Here is a 21,798-nt window from a genome sequence, read left to right as displayed (position 1 = left end):
TCCAATCCATTAATTCGTAAATATATCTATGTGACCATAGACATTTTTAGAACCCCTTTAATAGAGGAATGCATACTTTATTCGATCACGTACATTTACGGAACACATCTAACAAAGAAATTCATACGTGATTTGAGGTGAGAACCTCCACCAGGACCACCACTAGCTAGGGAGAAAATATCAAATATTTCCCTAGTACTAAATAAGATTCACTTACTTCAGCCAATCTCACATAATCTACTAACTAGTTTATCTTCGTTTTCCTTTTCTCTCCTTATCCGAATATCGCTTCTCAAAAGTGTTCTTCTCACGATCTTTTTAGCATTCTAGACAAGTTACATATCTATTCCAGTTCTTCCAAGGCTTTAGTACTCTTGTTACTGTTAATCACGCTTATATTATAGGATTCTGAATGGTTCCACTTCTAGGACTCAAGAGAAAACCAACTGAAGTAATGTCCATTTGACAACACATGTAACAATTCAATCTGACATAAGTAACTTATTTTGCGCTCATCACCTATTATGTAACGCCGACTCACACGGCAAATGAGTTCAAAAGAAAACATTCGATTGCCTAGTCCAACGAGCCATCACTGCATGATCCCGGTGCATGCGAGTTGGGAATCATGCCGAAACTTTTCTACTCCAAGGACCTTATCCTATGTGAATTTGTTCCATGCATGAATCTCCTTTGTTGCCTTTGTACTCCACTAGGGTTATTTTCCTAAGATTTTGAGACATGTAGCTGCTTTACATATTCCCCTTTCTAAGACTTCGGAGAAATTTGACCAAAAAAAAAAAAAAGACTTCGGAGAAAGCACGGACATATAATAGGACAGTAACAGGAATGGCAAATGAGACTTGCCATTTGACAAATGAAACATTCCTTTTTTTTCTGACGAGTTTTCGGATCTTATGGGGCAGGCTTCAAGGGAAAGGGGGAAGAAAGGACATAATTCTTACACAGTTTCCAATTTGACTGGGGCTCAATCCAGTGAGTTGAATCTCTTCAAGTGATGGAGACATCATATGGGCCACATCTGTCTCACTTTAGCAGAAATATTCAAAGTGAAGAGCCCCATCACTTCGGCTTTGTACTTGAGAGTTTTGACTCTACTGCTCGCTTTCATTTCAAAATCTTACTCAAACTCTGCCGTCCTACCAGCCGACAGCAATATATTAAAGTCCTCCAAATGATGCCATATTATAAACAAGAAGAAAGATTATTCCTTCAGGATTGACCTCAGGAATTTACAAGTGAACACAAAAAATAATGAACTTAGAAGCTGCATTAGCGGGTCAATACAAACCTGATATGGGCCATCCAGAATTGAATAGAAAGCGCCATGTGACAACAAGAAATCACAAATCAAAGTATGAGATAAGCTAAACTAATCATATGCATTGACAACCCTGAAAAAGATTTGATGACTTGAGTCCACTGCTGAGTGCTGAGCAGTTTCTCACGTACAAGACAATTCAGGTATGATTATGTATTTTATAGGTGTGGATAAGGGGTCAACTTAGTTCTCACAAAGGAAAACATGCACTATCCCATATTCAAAGAAGATTAGCGCAGACTTTCCTTTAAAAGAAAAACAACAGGAATTCCATGAAGCACACGTAAGGTAGGCACAAGGATTGCAGAATGGTAAACCATATCATGCACGCCAGTGCTACTCTTTTCACAGCATTCAAGTAGGCAATGAAGCAGTGCGAAGCCAAATCGCCGCATCACCGTCGTCACCCAAACACCACATTTTCATCATGTTCTTCCACACCACACAACACCACCCCTCCCCCCCGGGGGCCGTTTCCATCAAGAAGACGTGTACGAAGGGAGTACCATATCATTAGTCTTCGTGATCGACTCGATTCAGTCTACACGTGAGCCAAAACATATATGCGCTCTACATTAACCAGGCGAATCTTCAACCAATTGCAAAAGAAGTCAAAGTTGTCTGGAGCAGTAGAGGGACCAAACTCTGCAATTCATCGACCTCCCAACAGACTTTTAACACGACTATTTTCACATTTCCAGGACTTGCCTGCTAATGCAATTATAACCTGGGAGTAGCCGGTCAAAAACGCTCAATCATCACGACTGTATCCTCAATTGCTGCCGCAGCAGCATCAGGTTAAAAGGTCGATACATAAATAAGTATTTAAGTAGCCTTGTCACAGATGCATGCAGTGACCACTGCAGAACAACTTGTGCAACGAGCAAGCCAACCAAAAGTATGGTTACAAAGAGAAATATGGAGTGTGGTAACGAAAAAGAGGAATACGGAGTTAAATAGATGATTTTTCAGATTTAAACATAGAAAGATAGTATTTGCAAGGAGCCATGGATATTGCCATCACCTTCCATGACCTATCAAATTCAAATTCAACATACCCGAGCCACAGAGGATTCCATGTAAATGAAAGGATCAAAATACAAGCAATACTTTCTAGTCGATCTATAAGGTTAATTTCTTCACAGCTAAAAGCAAACACTGATACACATGAATGTTCGATGGCTCTCCTTCTCTAAACATACCACGAGTAGCAGATACCTCGACGGTACTGGACCTACATGTGACAGATGCTTGAAGAGTAATCTCGCCAAGTCACATCATTTGTGACCATCCGAATCCTTCTTTGGATGGATCGCCCCAACAACGGCCTCTATCTCTTCCTTCGCGCGCTCAAATACACTCGGCCCCTTGACTTCGTCGACTGGCGTGTTCTCATCAATGTCGTTGCTCATCCCATGAGTTTCCTTGTGGTGGTGTGGCGATCTGCTGGCGTGGAACACTGCCTCGACCTCTTCTTTAGCTCTTTCAAATATGTTTGGAGCCTTGACATCTTTCCCTTTCATATTAAAGAGGGAAAAACTATGAATTGTGAAAAACCAATGTACCACATACAAATTTCTTTGGGCTTCTCACATTTGTAGGGAGGCAATGCCATTATCCTGAAATTAAATTTCTCAAAATCCACTGGAAGGATGAACTCTTACACGTGTATGTTAACTTTTTTCCCATTCATTTCCAAGAAGAGTATTTCTACTGCAAAGAAATGAACAAAACACGCGAAAAAAGCAATTTTTGTTCTCTTTGCAGCTAAAAATTGCAAATTTGAAGAGTTCATAGGAACAAGAACCAGTAATTGCAAAACGCAACGATCACAGTAAATTCGAAGGAACGAACCCTTCCGCGAACAAGCAATAGAGAATAGGAAACTGTAGCTCATAACCGACGCATCGACGAAGAATATTTAACAAAATCAAGATTGAAATAGATGCGACATGACCCAGATAGAGTAAAAACCTGATGATGAGTCACTGTGATCCGGTTTTGCTGATTCTGCCATTGGAGCTCTGCGAGGAGAAAAAAACACAAGCTGAATCCAAACCTCGCCGTGCACCTCTTCAGGAGGTGGATGGATCTTAGTGGGCTTTGGGCCTATTAATGGCCCACTTAATGGCCCAATATCTTGAATCGTGAAGCGAAGAATTGGCATGAGTACTAGGAAGACCCACATGGTCCAACAGCTTCGATTGATGGAAAAAATTAACAGAGGCCGATGTATGTTCTTGATGACAAACAGGGGCATAAAACAGAACAGTAGTACTGCGCTGTAAGTCGCGGGCTCTTGCGGCATCAAGGGGGGGAAAAAACAAAAAAAAGCTGCAGACGCTATGCATCTCTTAAGCGGCCCAGATTCGATCTGACTCGACAAGATCAGTAGCGTTTCCGACGCCTACTCCCGCAGCCAAATTCGATTCGACTCGATCAAAGCGACAGTTTTTTTATGACAACGGGAACTACATATACGGTTACGATCACATTATGTCAAATTCGTGGCCCTTCTCGACTGAAACTAGAGATGGGGCAAGTTTCTTTTGTTCATCATGATAATTCTTCTTGATGACAGAAACTGGAGTTGGGTAGTTTCTTCTGTTAATCGTAACAGGTCTTCACTCTCCAAAGACTTGACCTTCAAAGCTCCACCCTCCAGTCATGGGAACACAACCCACCCATATCCTTAATGGACAAGAAAAGGTCCCATCAAGAACTTTTTTTTTCCTTCCTCTTAGATTTCTGCATCGTTGAACGTGACTACACGGGTCAAAAAGAAGATAGAGTTTTGACTGCAAACCCCCGAAATCCCCCCCCAAAAAAAAAAAAAAAGAAGAAGAAAAACCAACCCTCGAGCGTTTCTTACGGTCACGGGACGCAGTGGGTACGTGCAGCTTTCGTCCTCAGACCGTGTGGAAACAAAGACAAAGCCGACTATGCGAGAGGAAGGGGGCAAATGTCCTCCACTAAGCCTCGGACTCCAAGAAGCTTCTGCCATGTTTGTCTTGTCTCTCCCCCTTCTCATGCGCGAGCTGAGCTGAGCCGGCCTGTCGGAAGTCGGATAGAAATGTCGAGACCGACAGCGACCCTCCCTCGAGTTTAGTTCCAATACGCATACGAATTGCGTAACTATTATCGTCGTTTCTGAACAACATCTGCGCACATCTGGACGTGAGGAGAGATCAAAGATGGAGGGTAAAATCACGAATGGATAAAGGGAATCTCTTGGGGAAATGCGCCTCCCCTGTTCATCGGTGTCGCCATTATGTTACGTGGTTGACTCATTGCTGTCGATGTTCGCATCCGAATGGGAAGCGACGATAGCTCCAAAGTTTTTATTTTTTAATTTTTTGGGGGGTTGTTGTTTTGGGGTTTGGGTGTTTTAAGCTTCGGACAGCATCAATAAAGCGGTCGCGATCCCAGCAATTCTTTTGTCTGTAACTTTTTGTTTGGAGATAGATGCTCCATCGTCGATGGGATAACTTTGCGAGGCGGCTTATGTTTGTGTCTTCAATCCAAATCAAGTGTTTATTTTGTGGCCCATATCGACCCATCTCGAGTTTTTTCTGTTTCTTTGCTCTTACTTGTTGATAATGCGAATAACAGTATAGCAACCTAACTATCTAGAACCTTATGAAACACTCTGCGAACTCTACAAACTAATTAAGTTCGAGCCTTTGACCATGCAAGTATCGATAACTCTTAGTAATTTCCATGTGGTTGATGAAATTTGAACATGTTAGATTCAAATCCCGAGCTGGATGTGCCTTGATGCCGTAATTAATCGTGTCAATCTTAAGTGTTGAGATGTCTTAAAAAATTTTAAAAATCGCTCTATTCCAATTTGGTTATTGAACTTCATCCCGATAACATTTATAGTTTCGCACTTGTTCAAATATAATCAAATCGATTGAAAATCTAATCATCGGTAATTGACAAATTGGCGGCCAAATAAAAAAAAAATTACACAAACTTTCGCCACCCTCACTTTTCAAACAACCTAGAAACAACATGTACATTGTTAAGTTCTTTGTCCATGCAAGCCGATGTCGCACATGATGACATAGCTAACAGCGCTAACGTGAAGAATAGACATATCCGCAAGAATCAAAAGACGCCGTATACTCGTTAATAAAAGTCTTCAACGTAGTTTACGTTAAAAAAAATCATTTTTATTTTTTATATTTGGGATGAATATACTTTAATAATATTTTAAAAGACCGTTGTAACTCTTTTCTCGAACAATTATGCTTTTCTAAAACGTCACCGTTAATCATGTCATGTGCCAGAGGAATTTGCTTGGATAAAAAAAAATTAACAGCAGATATTTCAGTCGATCGAATAAAGGTTTGTGAGTTTTTACGGGGTCGTCTAAAAAATTATGGTATTTTTGTCCAACGGGCAAAAGTTCAATTGATTTTAACATTTTCCCCGAATTGGTTGATCGAGTTGGGTTGGGCATTGGTGTGGGAGTTCTCGGTGTGTGCTCATCACCGAATCCGGTGATCGGCCGCCGAAATTTTATGGTGACAGATCTATTATTGAAGGATAAGAATGTACTTCTAGCTGCAGAATTTGCTTTGTTATTTGTTTTCTGCTATCTGTTTTTTTTTTTTTTGTAGTTATTTGAGAGTTTGAAAACATTCTATGTACCTCTCAAATATTATCTTGATCAATGAATGGAATCTTTCTTTCGACCAAAAAAAAAAAATTGGGTTGGGTTTTCGTATGGAGAAGCCCTTTATTATTGTCTATGGTTAAAAACAACCCCTGTATTTTTCATTATATTTTGTAAAATTAAAATAAAGAACTAATTAAATAAAAACAACTCGCAATTTATAATTTGGTTTAGGTTATTTCGATTATTTTACAACCATGACTCGATCAAACTTATGTCCTAAGGGCATCCCACCACCCCAACCGGAGTTTCACACGTTCCTAAACCGAAGCAAAATTACATTAATTACTTCTGTTCACTTTTTTATGTTCCATGCCGCGAGATTGATCCTTCTCGAATGCAAGGATAAAACTTCTAGTCGTCTTCCGGACACCCTTTCTCTCAAGTACTCGCCCTAAAATCCTAATTATATGATTTACTAAATCGTTGTACATAATGACGTATGCATTCAATATTCAGACCATAATTAAAGTCGTTGCGCGCGGTCTAGAAGTTGCGTGGGATGGTGTCAACCAAGTACATGGACCTCCATAACTTTCATTTATTAAGATTATATTATAAGACTGTTGTTAAACGATAAGGTAAACGAGATTCGTGCGAAAGATGACTGGCTTGTTCAAGTATCATAATCGATCACGCAACGGATGAATTCTTAATTTAAGAAAATAGAGCGCGCCTGGGATTTCTAGTATGATGGTTCGTTTTCATTGTGCGACTTAAGATTATACAACTTTAGGTTAATAAATAAGAAAAGGGTAGCTTGTGCATGTGGAATATGCCGCCACAAAAAGAAATAAACATTAGGGAAAGGAATGGATGAAAGTGAAGACTAAACAGGGAAGAGAAATTTCTGAATGTTGACCGGCCCCTTTGACAAAATCTCACCAAACGCTTTGACCCGACAAATTGCGGAAATTATGTTTTGCGAAAAAGACTCGTCTGGAAAAAGTTTTCACACGTCGAAGGCATCTTTAAAGGAAATTTTTGTACCCCGATCAAAAAAAAAAATTGTAAGAAATTTTTTTAATTAAGCAAAATTACATAAAGAATATCTAATTTTCTCTTATTTTATGTTTACCAACCTCTGTTTTTGAAATGTACGCTGCAAATTTGTAGTTTCGAAAAAGTATGTGTTGCGCCGGCTAGGATTTCTCGCACGATCGTTCGTTTTCATTATGCTACATAAGATTATACGATTTTATATTAATAAATAAGAAAAGGGCAGCTTGTACATGTGGAATATGCCGCCACAAAAAGAAACAGACAATTTGTGTAAGAAATTTTTTGGGTCAGCAATTTTTGGAAAAATTGTAGCTTCGAAAAAGTATGTGTCGTGCCTAGAAATGAAGTAAATTCAATTTTAGATGTCAGAACTTTCAAATCCACAAAGCATGGGTTTTGAAATCAGAGAATTCAAAGCGTGAAATTGGGGGATTTTTTGCAATTTTTTTAAATTTTTTATTAAGACATTCTCTCCTATTAATTTATGAGTAATTTTAGCACGTACCGTGGGTGGAAAAAGACTTTTTACAGACGTTCTTATCCACCATTGATTCGACTGTTGGTGAGAGATTCGCATCAAATAACGTCTCTAAAGTGCTAATATATGCTATAATTTTTGTTAATCCGACTGGTCAACCTTTTTACCCGTCTTCTCTTCCTTAGAAGAAGTTCCACTTCTAGAATTCCCAACATGTATATTTCTAGTAGGTCGCACTTTAGGACACATTCCTAAATTTGCTCGGACAAATTCCTAAATTTGCTCCTACTAAATCAAAATCAACAGCTAATAGTTGGTTGCTCTACCGACAAACGACTTCCACCGGTGGATTTTAATAACACGAGTTGGCTCTCGCGCGGTTCTATAATCGAATTCTAACATCTTCACAAAAAAAAAAAAAAAGACCGATTATGCGTCCGAGGCAGCGGGTACTCGAACTCCGGTAAACTACAAGAAGTGAAAGAACACTACTCAATCCCTACGCGCCCTGCTTGACCAATTCTTGCGCAAGGAACTATGGAAAGTGGTCAGGTCACTTGGAGATTTTGAAATGTTCATGTTCAAAGCCACGAGTGGTCGTGGTGCAACACCCACTCAAGACTCCTCTATTCAATTGGTTTTTTTATCACAATTGAACGTATTTTCAAACAATTTGAATTGTTCTTTTGCCCTCCAAGCCAACATGATTGCCGGGGAATTGAGGACAGATTGACATTACTAAATTTCCCAGAACCTCATGGGGTTTGACAAGCGGTTTAGGCGTTGCATGGTGTGAAGTTTCTATGGAAAAAGGCAGATTTGACAAGTAGATTGTTATCCTACTTTTGTCACAACTTCATGCAATGTTTTTTTCCTCATCATAAGTCCTATCAAATCATATGCCCGACAAATGCCGGATGCATATATATGGATCGAGCGATTCGTCAGAAACCATCTCGCGGTAAATCGATCATACAAAACGTGTCGATACATCAAATCTAAGACTCCGGGCTCAGAGTCGGTTCTTGGTCAATGCCGAATGTTCTCAAACATCTGAAGTTCAAAATAAAATTTTCCTTTCACCTCCTAAGAAAATCCTTAAAAATCGAAACTTTCTCACTTCAACCCTCTAATCTAAACGGAGGCGCAAAGTGACTTTTTTTTTGTCCGATTATATCATGTTCTATTTTATTATACAATCCACACTATGTCATAAAGTGACTTATAAGGTCAAATCTCTTACCGATTGAAAAATACTACAAGTAATCCAGATCGATGCGATATACTGCGAAAAATAGGATGTTAGTAGCAATAGCTACACAAAAAATTTCACTCTCCTTTTGCAAAAAAATGAATATTCACAGAAAATGAAATAAACTTTGCTTTTGACGAGTACAATTCACTGCAATAAAGCCAACAATGTCCTTTACCCACACGGTACGAGGTTATCTCGCTGTAGTAAGCCCCCGTCTGAATGCTGTGTCTTTGCACGTACATTGTGGGCTCCACGTTCCAGTGGTTGGCTGCTTGTATAAAAAGGGAGCCTGGTCGGTTCAGAAGGAGAATTCATAGACATACGAACACTGATGTTGTGTTTGATTGTACAGCACTTTTGCCTTTTGTTCTTTGAGCCTTGCTGAGGTAAGACTTTCTCTCTCTCTCTCTCTCTCTCTCTCTCTCTCTCTCTCTCTCTCTGTGACATGGCTCATTCAATCAGTTCCTGGTTTTTCAGTTTGTGTTCATTGTGTCGGCTGAGTCGTGCAGAACTCATCTTCTTGGCTTTTCAGATTCTGTTCATAGAAGGGATGTTGTGCTTTTAATCATCTCATTCAATTGATTCTGAGATTCCAAGAACTGCAAAAATTCATCCATCTCTTGTCTGTCTGGTGCAAAAATGCAAACGTTTTCCTCTTGCTGCATATGTTTGATGAAAATGGTGGGACATTACAAGACAGAATCTTGTTCGAATGAAGAGCTAGATCAAATGAGGGTGCCTGCACTCGCTCCAGATTAATAGGAACTGAGATTATTATCATTAATTCAGATTGAATTCCAGATCAAAATGTTCTCTTTAATCGTGTCAAGGCCGTGAGACTGAAATTTTCATCAGATGGCAGTATGGCACTCTGCATCTTTTATCTCCTTCAAAATCTTGAAGCACTGATCACACAATTTGAAATTTTGAAATGCAGACAGAACAGTGGTAGTAGAAGCAACCTCCCACCACTTACGCCGTGAAACGCAGAAAGATGACACTGAGAGCGATTAGCTTCAGCAAAAGGATCTTGGATGGAGCGAACAGGCCGGGTGATTCCAAGGAGAAGCACCTCAAGAGGCTTAAGTCTGAGAAATTAGAGCCCAAGACTCAAGTTCTGTTGAAGTGCATATGTTTAGAAGCGAAATATTCCCGCGATGAGTGCAAGTCCATGGACATGTATTATGCCAACGAGACAATATCCAAGTCCGAGGATTCGATTTCTCCAACACCGGCCAATGAGCTCAATGCAGCTGCCGTTATGCTGCAGAAAGTTTACAAGAGCTACCGAACAAGACGGAACCTTGCAGATTGCGCTATTGTCATTGAGGAGCTCTGGTAAAGTCTATTTGATCCCTACTTGCAGTTATGTCCAGAGAGGATTTAAACTAATTTTTTTTCTCTTTTGGGTTGTAAGGATTTTGTCATCATGCAAATGTCTCTACTCATGTGTTGCAGGTGGAGATGGTGGGATTATACAGAGCTTCAACAGAGTTCCGTCTCTTACTATGACACTGATAAGCCAGAAACTGCTGTTTCGAGGTGGGCAAGGGCAAGGACAAGAGCTGCAAAGGTAATTTTCTTCTTATTCTTGCCTTTTTGCACGCCATTTGAATTCACACTTTGTCGTTGAATAATCAATCTTGACTATTGACTAGTTCCAAACTATATAGATGCTGCCCTTCTTGACCTTGTTAGCTGAAATCCCAAGGTCTCATTCTCATTCTCTCCACCATGTTAGAGAAACTTTTTGATCTCTTTGTTTCTTTATTAGGTTCAATCTTCCCAACAACAAATGCAGAAAAAAATGCACCTTTTTCGTCTTTTGGTTATGCGAGGTAGTCGGTTGTATGATTCAGATTGTGATTTGCAGGTAGGGAAGGGTCTTTCCAAGGATGAGAAAGCTCAGAAACTAGCCTTGAGACACTGGCTTGAAGCTGTAAGCACCTGGTCTTAATGCTGTATAGAGGCTTTTTCTGTAGTCTCAAGAATGAAACTTACACTAAGTGCTACCGAATCGACTGAATCGACAATTACTGTCACGGGATGTTATCCTTTGGGTCCGCGACTAGCATGAGGACTCCATGATCAAATGACCTCGATGGAACAAGTTCTTTTGGGAGAAGAACTTGTCCAAGATGAGAACTATGTTAATCAACACCTTTTGACTAATTTCCCTGCCTTGTATACCATTGTCAACAGCTGATGTCATCAACCATAGCCAACCATTACTTCTTATGCACTCCGAATTTGATTTCAAAGGTCTTGAATGTCTTTCATAGGCTGATTATAGGCTGACCTGGCATCAGTCAAGAAAGAAGATGGATTACTTATCCATCGAACCTTTTCTCATCTTTTGCAGATTGACCCGTGCCATCGTTACGGACACAATCTACAGTTCTACTACGATGTCTGGTTTGCAAGTGAGAGCTCACAACCTTTCTTTTACTGGTAAATCCTTGATAAACAACTAAGCTACTGTATGGCATGCCGGGATCTGCTTTTAAATTGGCCTCTGCAAAATTGAAGGTTGGACATCGGAGATGGAAGAGAAGTGAATCTCGAAAAGTGCTCGAGGAGCGCTCTTAAGCATCAGCGTATCAACTATCTCGGACCTGTAAGTACAGCAGAGTAAGGGTTTAAATTGCTTAGCCTAGACAGGATATTATGGCCAAACCAATGCTCGCTTTTCGACAATATGTTGTCTGTTATGTGTTTACGTTTCATCTTTCTCACAGAAAGAGCGGAAAGCTTATGAAGTGATCATAGAGAACGGGAAGCTTGTTTATAGGAAAGACGGTGTGCCTCTTAGCACGGTGGAGGGATCGAAATGGATCTTTGTCCTCAGCACGTCGAGGAACTTGTATGTCGGACGGAAGATAAAAGGTCAATTTCAGCACTCCAGTTTCTTGGCGGGAGGAGCCGCCACCGCAGCTGGGAGATTGGTGGCACACAACGGCATCCTCAAGGTACCCTCAAACATTGACAGACAAACATATATGCCCGAACCGGCAGCTTCTATCTAAAGAAAATGTATCGCTCGTGGCAATTGATGTTCCTTATCATCTCTCGTTTTCTCCAATATTGCAGGCGATATGGCCTTACAGTGGTCACTATCACCCAACGGAAGAGAATTTCATGGAGTTCATCAGCTTTCTTCGAGAACACAATGTTGACTTGACCAATGTCAAGGTAAATTCCTAACGTCTTAAAGCATGAATGAAGCAGCTTCTTATTGAGCTAAACTATTTCTTCACTAGTTTAAAGCTGATATCCGTTCTTGTATGCCACAGCGATGTGCAGCGGACGATGAAATCCCGCCGAAACTCACTCTTGAGGAACTGTCCAAACCCCCTGAAGACTGCATAGACAAATCAACCGCAAGTTCTGCAATATCAAGCGCACCCAACGACGGTCTCAACCCAACCGAGGCCAAGGAAGATAAACCGGTCTGCAAGTTGGGGAAGCCGCTGAGGCAGAAATGGAGCACGGGAGCGGGCCCGCGAATCGGGTGCGTGAGAGAGTATCCGTCAAGCCTACAATTCCAGGCGCTCGAGCACGTGAAGCTATCCCCGAGGAGCCTCCGCGCCAACAGTTCCTTAACCTGTAACGGCCCTATTCCGTCGCCACGGCCCAGTCCTAGAATCCACCTCTCGCCTCGGATCTCCTACATGGGGCGACGGACCTGTAGTCTACATGATTCACTAGATACTCTCGGTTCGAAGGATCGGCCATTTTGAATGCGTTCCGGTCCAGGGAAAATTCATTGTAGAGATGACAGAATTAGGCCTGACTTAGGTCCCAAATGGTACAGAAATAACATGCTGTAGAGAGGCAACAGAGTTCTTTATTTGTTCATTTTTAATTCTTCTGTACTAAGATTTCAATGCACAGGTGCTCCCGGCGTCTAGGGAACTTTGTATGAAATTTTTTCCTGATCTAACTGGAACGGACTCAATCAAATTTTCAATTTCCCTAACTGCTTCGCGCGACGTCTTTCCTGCGACAAAAACATGCGGTATGGAAAAATTCAAAGACGACGTGTCGTGGAGGAGGAAACATCGGACTAATCAAATTTGCATGCATGAGACAACCCTCAACCAATCAAATTCCGTCGATCTCCTTGACTCATTTCGTAATTTTCATCGTCTTACCGATTCGCTCAGATGAAGAAGACTGACCAAAGGGAGTTCCTCTGACGCTTGATCACTTGTCGTTGTTTCTTTCTTGGTCATAATTCGTGGTTGGAACTGGAAGCACACCAACAATGACCGCGAGCATCCTCGATCTACCCTGTACTGAAATTAAGGGAAGAAGTAAACCTGAAAATGTAAATATACAAATTTAAGTACGAAGGGAGAGATTTTCAATGAAATATATGCGGCACTGTCCTTCACCGCAAACAAGCAATGCATCTGATAAGTCGATTAGACACCGTCAAACGAGTGTGTCGGGTGGGATCGGGTCATAAATGGTTTAACCCAAATAGAATCGTTTAATCCTCTTACAACCCATTTATTGCCATGCAAATATAGTGACAAATACCCGAAACGTATTCCTAAACCACTTCTATATTTCATTCAATCTAGGAAAATTCGTACCCAAAATTGAGTGGGTATTTGAATTAGTTATATTCAATAAATAAGTCATAAATGGATTTAACTTAATATAAGTGTTAAATAGGTCATAAATGGGTTTTACAACTTGTTTAGTGCCAACACACTTCTATAATTTTCTCTTCATTCTCTCTTACCCTTACTCGATATCGCGCTCTCACTCCGTACTCCCACCTCAATTTGTGTATGAATATTCATAAATTGGATTAAATATGGAGGTGATTTAGAAATGCAAGTCGGGTATGGGTCATGTCGGACATCAATCACGAGATTTGCATTGCAATAAAATGGATTATAAACGGGTTAAATGGATTTGTTTTGGGTCGGACAATTTATGACCTAACCCACCCATTTGATGGGTTTATAATTAATCTATATAACAACTCAGCTCATCATATATGAATTATAAAAATATGTTTATGATCTATTTTGACACGTTTGATATGGCTAAATCGTTATTTCCCCTTGATTAGGTAAGAACAACCCTATATACAGAACTCCCGTGCACATAGACTAGTACTGTTAAAAGTTCAGTTTAGTTTTTTCGTCCACCACCTAAAATATAGAATCGAAGCTCTCTCTTTGACAAATTCAAAACTTCCTCACTCCAATCTGGATCCGTCAATATGGCTCTATGATTCATTTTCTGACTCATATTTTCTACAAGTGACCTGTCTATGGGCTGTAAATTTTTAAAGGGCGAAGTGAAAATGAATTTAAAAAGTTAAAGTTGAATTAACTAGGTCAAAAATGGATCATACAGTTGAACCCATTTTCAACCCATCTAACAAATTAAGTAGGTTGGACTTGGCTCGGATCAATGGATCTCAAGTATATTAGTTTATATTTTTTCAATTATTCTTTTTAAAAAATAAAAGAAAATTAAAGAAAAATAAAATTAAAAAAATGTAAAAACTGTTCAAGAGGTGGAATGCCACTGCCACAAACCGCCTGTCGCCAGAGGGAACAAAAGGAAAATAAAATAGAACATAAAAATAGAAAACCTCTTAAAAAATGAAATTTGTATTTCATGAAAGTGTTTTAACAATATCATTTTTTTTTTATCAAATTATAAGAAACAAGTATACTATTATTTGGCTAAATATTAAAGTGCTTAAATAATACGGATCAGGTATGTTGGGGAGAATTATTCAGCGCACTATAATGTAGTTAATATGGTTCCATATTCATGAAAAGTCAGGTTTGAACCATCTTACTCCACTAAAATTGGGTATGGAATGATTGGGTATGGATCGTTACATTTGTACTGTATGAAAACAGAATCAAAAAGAATTAAATGGATTAATATGAGTCGAATCGTATTAGATTTGACCTAAGACCCGACACACCTGTTCGACACCATTGCTCCAATCATATTACCTATTGCTTTACGCCCAAATGCAAACAAGATGGCCCACGAGAAGTGTGCCGTCTCCCGTGCTCCACTCGTAGTCTTAAGGGTCCAGTTCCTTCTCCCACAGGATCCGACGAAGCATTGCCTCTTTTCCTGTCGATGCATTCTATTTCTTTCTTCCTCCAGATTCTAATTAGTGATGCCGATCATTACGCAGAGAGCATCGGCTTGTCCCACAAGGCGATGCAATTGTATCTATAAGAAAGGACTTATCTTCATCATGGCTTTCAAACAAAGGGAATGACATCATGAGCTGACTTGGATTGGAAAAGTTCTGCCCCAGCCATGAAAGAAGGGTTAAACCAGACATGCACTGGATATCACTCGGTACTCAAAAGTCGACAGAACAATCATTCAAGTGTCAAGAACCAGATTGCCAAAAAGACCAATCTTCCTTCTCGCTTTAAGTGAAAAAAGAAAGCAACAGATAAAGCGACAACAAAACAATCTCGGCAAAACAGGGGGTCTGTATTTTGTTACCCTGTGCTCAAGTTCGGTCATGTAAAAAGAAACTGCAAACCCCACCCAAACCCTACCAATAATTTAGCTAGCGAACAATAACTTAGAAACATATGTTGAAAAATTAAGCATATCTTAAATCAATTGAGAACTAGTCTAGCATTTCAATCTCGGATGTATACAGAATTGCGTGTCGCTGAATTTGGCAAATCCTTATTGCTCTCTTTGAAGCAAAGAGGAAATCCAGTCCGATGTAGCAGCTGTGGCATCTTCCTGGTCCTTTAGGGAAAGTGATAGAGGCGTGACTGCAACCTGTTATATCGGAGGGAAATTGAATGAGAAGAAGGTGGACCTTTGAGGTGAGACATCCTAGCAACCAAGAAAGTACTTCATCTTTTCGTTGTTGGCAGTCTAATTACAAGTATATTAACTTAGTCTCCGACTTAAGAAGGCCTTGTGTCTTTCCACAGCATCCGATTGTATATAGTGGCAAGAGCTTCTAATAGTCTAATAGTCCTATTTCTGACATTTGTGCAGTATGGGTATCTGCTCATGAATGAGCATCCTATTATGGATCAATTATGAAACTAGATGTATGACATGATCATCCGACTGCAAATTTGATCTGTGACAACCAAAAACTATAGCGTCCAAGCAAGTTCAAGGAGGACCAGCAGAGTTCCAACCACCTAAATTCCGTCAGAAAAGAAGATAACCCAATGGAGAACAGAATCAATCACAATTTCTCAATAGATGCACAGTTCCTAAATAGAGGCACACAAGATTGTAAGGGCCTGCAAATATTAATCCGTGTCTTTTCCAGGCAGGCACCAAGATAAGCTTGTCCACCTAATTCCTTCATGCTGAAAGTGGTCACACTGTTCAAATTTTAGATAGAACACCAGATTTGTCGTAGCTACATAATCCCCTCAATTTTTATTTTCTTTCCACCAGACAATTACCACAGCGATTCTTAATGGTCAGTTCTTCTTAATGGTCAGTTCTAGAACTCCTGCCTTCTCAACTACATCCATTAACCAAGATGCGATTAACGGATTGCTACAAGCCGCCTATAGCTTTTCACCACTGACAACAGCAATTACTCTAAATAAATGAAGGACTAAATCCAAGGACATGTTTCTTTCCCATTGATTAGGTGTGAAAGAATCGTGCATAGCCCTGCTGGGACTTCAGTTAAATATTTCACTTGCACATTTTGAAGATCTCAAAGCAAGGAGGCACACAATAGGTAAACTTACAAATCCATTCTCCAGAGCTCTGATATCCAATTCTTCATCTGCATCATCCTGCTCTCTGTGCATGAACTGAGTATTCCACATATACCAATAATCAACATACCATGTCATCCATAGAGTACTTAACAGGAAATAAATCAGCTCAACGGTGTGGCATGGCCAAACTACCCAGATTAAAAGAATTTGATTAGGAAAGCTTTCGGTACAGGCGTAAAAACACTGACTGACTATTTACGTTGTAGCGAAACAGACGAGAAAAAATGCTGTAACCACTGGAAACCAGATAGCAAATAAATTATCAAGCTACAACTTTCATGATTGTAAAATCTGCTATGCATTTATAAATTTCTTTTGGATACAACAGAAGTCACTAACTTTTCCTTACCTCTAATCTGAAGAACTTCTTCACTCGGTTTGTGTCAGGTTTCCCAGCAGCACCAACTGATTCTATCTCAAGAAGACTTTTCTTTTGTGTGGTTAAACGCCGAGCTGCACCCTGGGAGGAGTAATGGATGTCACAAGAGGTGAATCAAAAGGACATGGCCTAATTGACCTCACAACAAAAGCATATGCGGTGATCCTCAATTTAAGGCACTCACAGCAGCAGATGCATCTCGACTGAGCTGTGCAAGTTGGATGCCAAGGCTTTGTTGATTGGACATGAAGTGCCCAGAAGATGAATGCCTATTAGCTGAAACGGCTTGCCAGTTCAGAGTGGATCTCCATAAACTTTGCTTCGTAACTTTGAAACCCTGTCAATCAAATATAGATCCCATATAAACAGACTACCAATGCAAAAAGTAATTGAAAAAGAGTCACATTGCTGTTTTCCATGTTCAAATGGGCGTTGAAGGTCAAAAAAAGGTGCTAAAACACAATTACTCTTTTCTATCGCTTATTAGGAAATGCAGAGGCTAAAGAATTATGCAGCTACACAGGGAATTCTTTTTGTTTCGTTAAAAAGGAGAGCCAAAGACAAAAAGCACAAGCTCAAAAGCATCAATCCAAATGAGATCATTCTAAGGAACAAGTGTTGAAGATTAAATATTAAATTGAGCTCCCGGAAAATGGAAGCCACGAGATTAATTGACTATCAACAACGACAAGGTGTCCCCATCGAGGAGTACTCAGAATTGCAGATCAAGTGAGATAGATGTCCAGGAGAGAATTGCAGAATATAATATAGTAACACAATCGTTTACTCTCATCATAAATAAATTGAGTGTAAGTTCTTTTACATGAACCTTGAGATTTTCAGCTAACTAAATATTTTTGCAGGTGCTTTTGAGTGAATAATTATCAACACATATATGTTTCTACTCAACTGAAGAGAGACAATTCAGCTCTACAAATCCTATGCAGTAAGGTTTCCATGCTCATACATGAGCATTCAAGGGTTGCCACATGTCAGGGGAATTTGGGTGGATGCAAAGGTATGATTAGGAATAGAAAGAAAAGAAAGTGATGTTCTGCTTCTGCCATGTATGCATTTTATGAGGTCATTAAAATGCACGAAAAAGATGAAGTGACTTCGTAAATCAACTCATGCCGACAAAGTTAAGAAGAGGCCCCACATATTGCAACATTCGTTAGAGAACTTTAACTATCCAAATGTTTCAGGCCTAAGAACGCTACCTAACCTACGGAGGCATGAAGAGCACAAAATTCTTCTACTAAACAAGGCCTAAACACCATGTACCAAGGCAGCCATTTCTGGAATTTGCAAATTTTTAAAAGTAGCAAAAGATGGCATTATTAAATGGAACTGATGTGCACAAGTCATAGCGAACAAATGTCATCTTATACTCTTTATGTACAAGATGGGTAACACAAACCATGCTAATACTAATTCCAGGTGCATTTCATGGAATTTAAGAACACAAACCTTGTTGGTCAAAGGAGATGTTGGAACTTCTATATTCAACGAGCAACTTTTAGGAAAAGTGCCCTTTTCAATATCTCTGATAGTTGCATTTATTAATGGTAAGCAGACAGTAACTGCGTCCTTAAAATCACTTTCTTGACTCTCATCCTTTTTCCTGTAAACATTGAATTTTTAGGAAAAGCCTTATAAAGAAAAAGAAGAACACCAAGAAGACCATATGTTCAATAGTACAAAGACCGGTAGCTTACCAGTTCAGCGATACGGATAAAGATGGTATACCGCAAATTAATGCTTCTCTAGCTCCAGCAATGACACCAGAGTAAAACCTGACAGAGTCTCAATTCAGACTTTTCACAGCGAAACGACTCATTGTTTTCTGAAAGTCTACGGCATAGTTATGCTTCTTCAATTCAGAAAATACAAGCAAATTATGCTTACATTTGATTGCCACAGCTTGAACCTCTATTGATTCCGCTAATAACCTGAATATGAAAGAAAATGGTAAAACTTAAAATATGTCCAATATTAAAACCAAAGGACAGAATCACATTACCAGTATCAGACACATACCAATAGAGGCTTCGACCATGAAAAAAGCGCTCCAGATAATGCTAATGAGACACAATCCACAGGAGTCCCTGACCAAAAGTACAATGCCAAAGGTATACGGCTATAAGCAAGCAGTTTCAACTTCCCCACATCACTCACATAAGATACAAGCAAAATTTACGGATCCACTTTCAATAAATAGTGTTTGTGCTTTCGTTGCTTCCGATCCAGATGGAAGGATGGAATACGAGAACATAAAATCGGTTCGAAAGTAACGATCAAACCGCAGCTCAGAGGTTAGCCAACTGAAAGAAAATACTCGGAAATGGATACGGCCACGCTAGATTTTTAGCACTTTATGCATTCGGATTCCCAAAAGTAAAAGCAACATAAATCATCGAAAGTCAAAAGCACAAGTAGCAGCCCTACCGGAAACTTCATAAGCCACAGCACCATTTATTTCAGCGGATGTCACAGCAACCGTTTCTCTAAGAGTCACAGAATGACCTGATGCCGATTTGTCCCTAAACAATGCCAAACGAAACATTTAACAATCGCTAATAGAAACTGAAAATAACACATCAAAGTATCCTCTCAGAGTGAAAATTAATACAAGAGAACTGAACAGGAAGGAAGAAGCAAATATCGCAGCTCAATTGAAGAAGGGGGCAAGTGTGAAGAAAACTGAGAAAATTCAGATAAGGAGGAAGGAAAAAACGTCATCTTTAACAACCATTGCGCTGATTGAAATTCATATCGCAAAGGAACAACATAGCAAAACGGCCAAACTACCAGAATCTCAATACTCAATCGAAGCAAGCATTAAGCGAAGCCGAAATAAAGCATTAAGCGAAGCCGAAATAAAGCAACATCACAAGCCAATCCAAATAAAAGAGCGACGTCAACGAGAGGAGGACGAGCAACGAACCTGAGAGAAATTCCAAACGGCGAGCGCGCGAGCGAGAGAGGGAGGGAGAGACTTACGATTGAGGAACGCAGACATGGACATTGCAGAGGCCTTCGCGGACGAGAGCTTCGACGAGGTAAGCGAGGCCGGGGGACTCGATTCCGTCGCTGTTGGTGACCAGGACGATCGGCTTAGAGCAATCCTCCGCGTCCGCGCCGCCGGGGGCGGAGTCCGAGGTGGAAGGATCGATCGGCTCAGCGGAGTCGCCGGAACCGTCCTCCTCCTTGCGGCGCGAGAGGACTTGCTGGAGATTGGAGACCAGGCCTGGAGGCAGCAGGTTATCCTTCGCGGATGCCATGGCAATGAGGGACAGATTCAGATTCTCAGCAGCGGAGAGAGAGAGAGAGAGAGAGAGAGAGGAAAAGAAGAGAGCTTGATGGAAGAGAGAAGATGATTGATGATGGACCGATTCTAACGGCGTTATACGGAGAGAGAAAGCGAAACGCCTACGACAGTTGAGAGAGAAAAGTCTAGCGGCTCGGGTTCAGAGAGAGATGTGGGGTAGTAGTGGAGACACCTCCTTTTTTTGCTCAAAAGTGATCCTCCGCTCCTGTACAAAATGTAATTGAGCCTCTTCCGATTCAAAGCAATTCAGTCAATGAACTTTCATTAGCAATGTCAAAAAATAGTCTCCATAGTCTTCAGATGACCGTCAATTTCATTGTCGAATCTTAATTTTTCTTCCATTTGGTCCTTTCACTCTTTCGATTGGATCAATTTAGCCATTCACCAAATATACCGATCCCACTTAACGTTGAGATTTATATTTTTTAATATGTGTATATACCTAGATATGGCCGGTTCGGCCAAACAAACTGTTCCTGTTCAGGAACGGGCTCTTGAAGGGGCCGGTTCCGATTCGGTGTTGGAACCGGTAGTTCTAGGCGGGTTCCGGTTCCGGTTCGGAACTATCTGGCTCCGAGCCCAACGGCTCTTTTCCCCAGGTTTCCCTTTTTTTAAATAAAAAAAAACGGGTCGCAACCGGCTATTCCGGACCGGTTCCAGGCCCCGGGTTCCATTTTGCCATGTCTATATACACCTCTCTCTCTCTCTCTCTCTCTCTCTCTCTCTCTCTCTCTCTCTCTCTCTCTTCTTCTTTCTTTTTTTAGTTTTGAAAACATCCGCTGACAATCGGTGATCATGTTAATAGCTATGGGCCCCATACCCGATTTGGATTGGCATGGCAAATGTTAAACGAACCAGATTGATTTGAAAAATGATACTCTTTCGATTCATAGAGAGCAAAAAAATTAAACTGGATTAATTAGGAATTCGATGAGAAAATTAAATAGTGATTAAGAGCGCAATGACCGCTTTTTAGTTTTTACACCGTCTTGATATATATTTTTTAAATCATATTGGACAATACAAAAAGTTGTCTACCGGAACTCTTAAATTGCTCTCCCATGTGAATTTAGTACCTTGTTGCAGAGCAATTATGTACTTTCATAACGCGATACTTATGTCTCTTCAAATAAACAATCATGTGTACACTGGCATTATGCGAAAAGCCAACAAGAATCGAAAGATTTTACCGTAAAATGTTGTAAATTAACAGCTCGCGTGGAGAATCATCACTAGCGCAGGTATGGATTCGAGGACTGATGTGAAATGCTTTGAAAAACCTAGATCGAAGAGAGGTCGCATCGGTTTAGGAACATTTTTTTTTTTTTTTTGGGGGTCCAACGGTTTAGGAACACAGAGAGCATGAATTTCGTGCAACTCACTTTAAGACTCGATAAAAGGTAATTCCTCTCTTAGAAAATGTATCCGTAAATAAAATAGGCTACGCTGTCGCTGGATGATGTCATAAAAGGAGGATATCCTGCTAGAGAAATAAAAACATAAGTCGTCTAATTTAGGAATGTGCTGGTTTCGAAGTAATAAAAGG

At 40.2% G+C, this 21,798-nt stretch overlaps 2 protein-coding genes and 1 pseudogene across 2 annotated transcripts; 1 reads left to right on the top strand and 2 right to left on the bottom strand.

Annotated features, from left to right (window-relative positions):
• Positions 1 to 2,338: 2,338 nt before the first annotated feature.
• On the bottom strand, positions 2,339 to 3,419 carry LOC115738113. The gene is made up of 2 exons (XM_030670632.2): positions 3,317 to 3,419; positions 2,339 to 2,858 (listed from the first exon to the last, which is right to left on the bottom strand). The coding sequence occupies exons 1-2, from the start codon at positions 3,357 to 3,359 to the stop codon at positions 2,620 to 2,622; spliced, it is 282 nt and encodes a 93-aa protein (XP_030526492.1). The 5' UTR covers positions 3,360 to 3,419; the 3' UTR covers positions 2,339 to 2,619.
• Positions 3,420 to 9,748: 6,329 nt separating this feature from the next.
• LOC115737999 lies at positions 9,749 to 12,501 on the top strand (annotated as a pseudogene).
• Positions 12,502 to 15,150: 2,649 nt separating this feature from the next.
• Positions 15,151 to 20,436, bottom strand: LOC115738051 (5'-nucleotidase SurE). The gene is made up of 10 exons (XM_030670538.2): positions 19,925 to 20,436; positions 19,370 to 19,464; positions 18,962 to 19,029; positions 18,830 to 18,873; positions 18,640 to 18,717; positions 18,392 to 18,545; positions 17,106 to 17,258; positions 16,892 to 17,002; positions 16,510 to 16,575; positions 15,151 to 15,562 (listed from the first exon to the last, which is right to left on the bottom strand). The coding sequence occupies exons 1-10, from the start codon at positions 20,203 to 20,205 to the stop codon at positions 15,464 to 15,466; spliced, it is 1,149 nt and encodes a 382-aa protein (XP_030526398.1). The 5' UTR covers positions 20,206 to 20,436; the 3' UTR covers positions 15,151 to 15,463.
• Between the last annotated feature and the right edge of the window lie 1,362 nt (positions 20,437 to 21,798).

This window comes from Rhodamnia argentea, chromosome 8 (genome assembly GCF_020921035.1).
Source record: "Rhodamnia argentea isolate NSW1041297 chromosome 8, ASM2092103v1, whole genome shotgun sequence".
NCBI classification, from domain to species: Eukaryota; Viridiplantae; Streptophyta; class Magnoliopsida; order Myrtales; family Myrtaceae; genus Rhodamnia; species Rhodamnia argentea.
This window is presented reverse-complemented; position numbering and strand designations above follow the sequence as displayed.

Coding starts and splice junctions, on each gene's coding strand:
- LOC115738113 (XM_030670632.2), bottom strand. CDS start 3,359: ATGGCAGAATCAGCAAAACCGGATCACAGTGACTCATCATCAG. Junction 2,859..3,316: donor TCACAGTGACTCATCATCAG/GTTTTTACTCTA, acceptor TTAATATGAAAG/GGAAAGATGTCAAGGCTCCA.
- LOC115738051 (XM_030670538.2), bottom strand. CDS start 20,205: ATGGCATCCGCGAAGGATAACCTGCTGCCTCCAGGCCTGGTCTCCAAT. Junction 19,465..19,924: donor CATGTCTGCGTTCCTCAATC/GTAAGTCTCTCC, acceptor GGCATTGTTTAG/GGACAAATCGGCATCAGGTC. Junction 18,546..18,639: donor TTATCCGTATCGCTGAACTG/GTAAGCTACCGG, acceptor CAATGTTTACAG/GAAAAAGGATGAGAGTCAAG.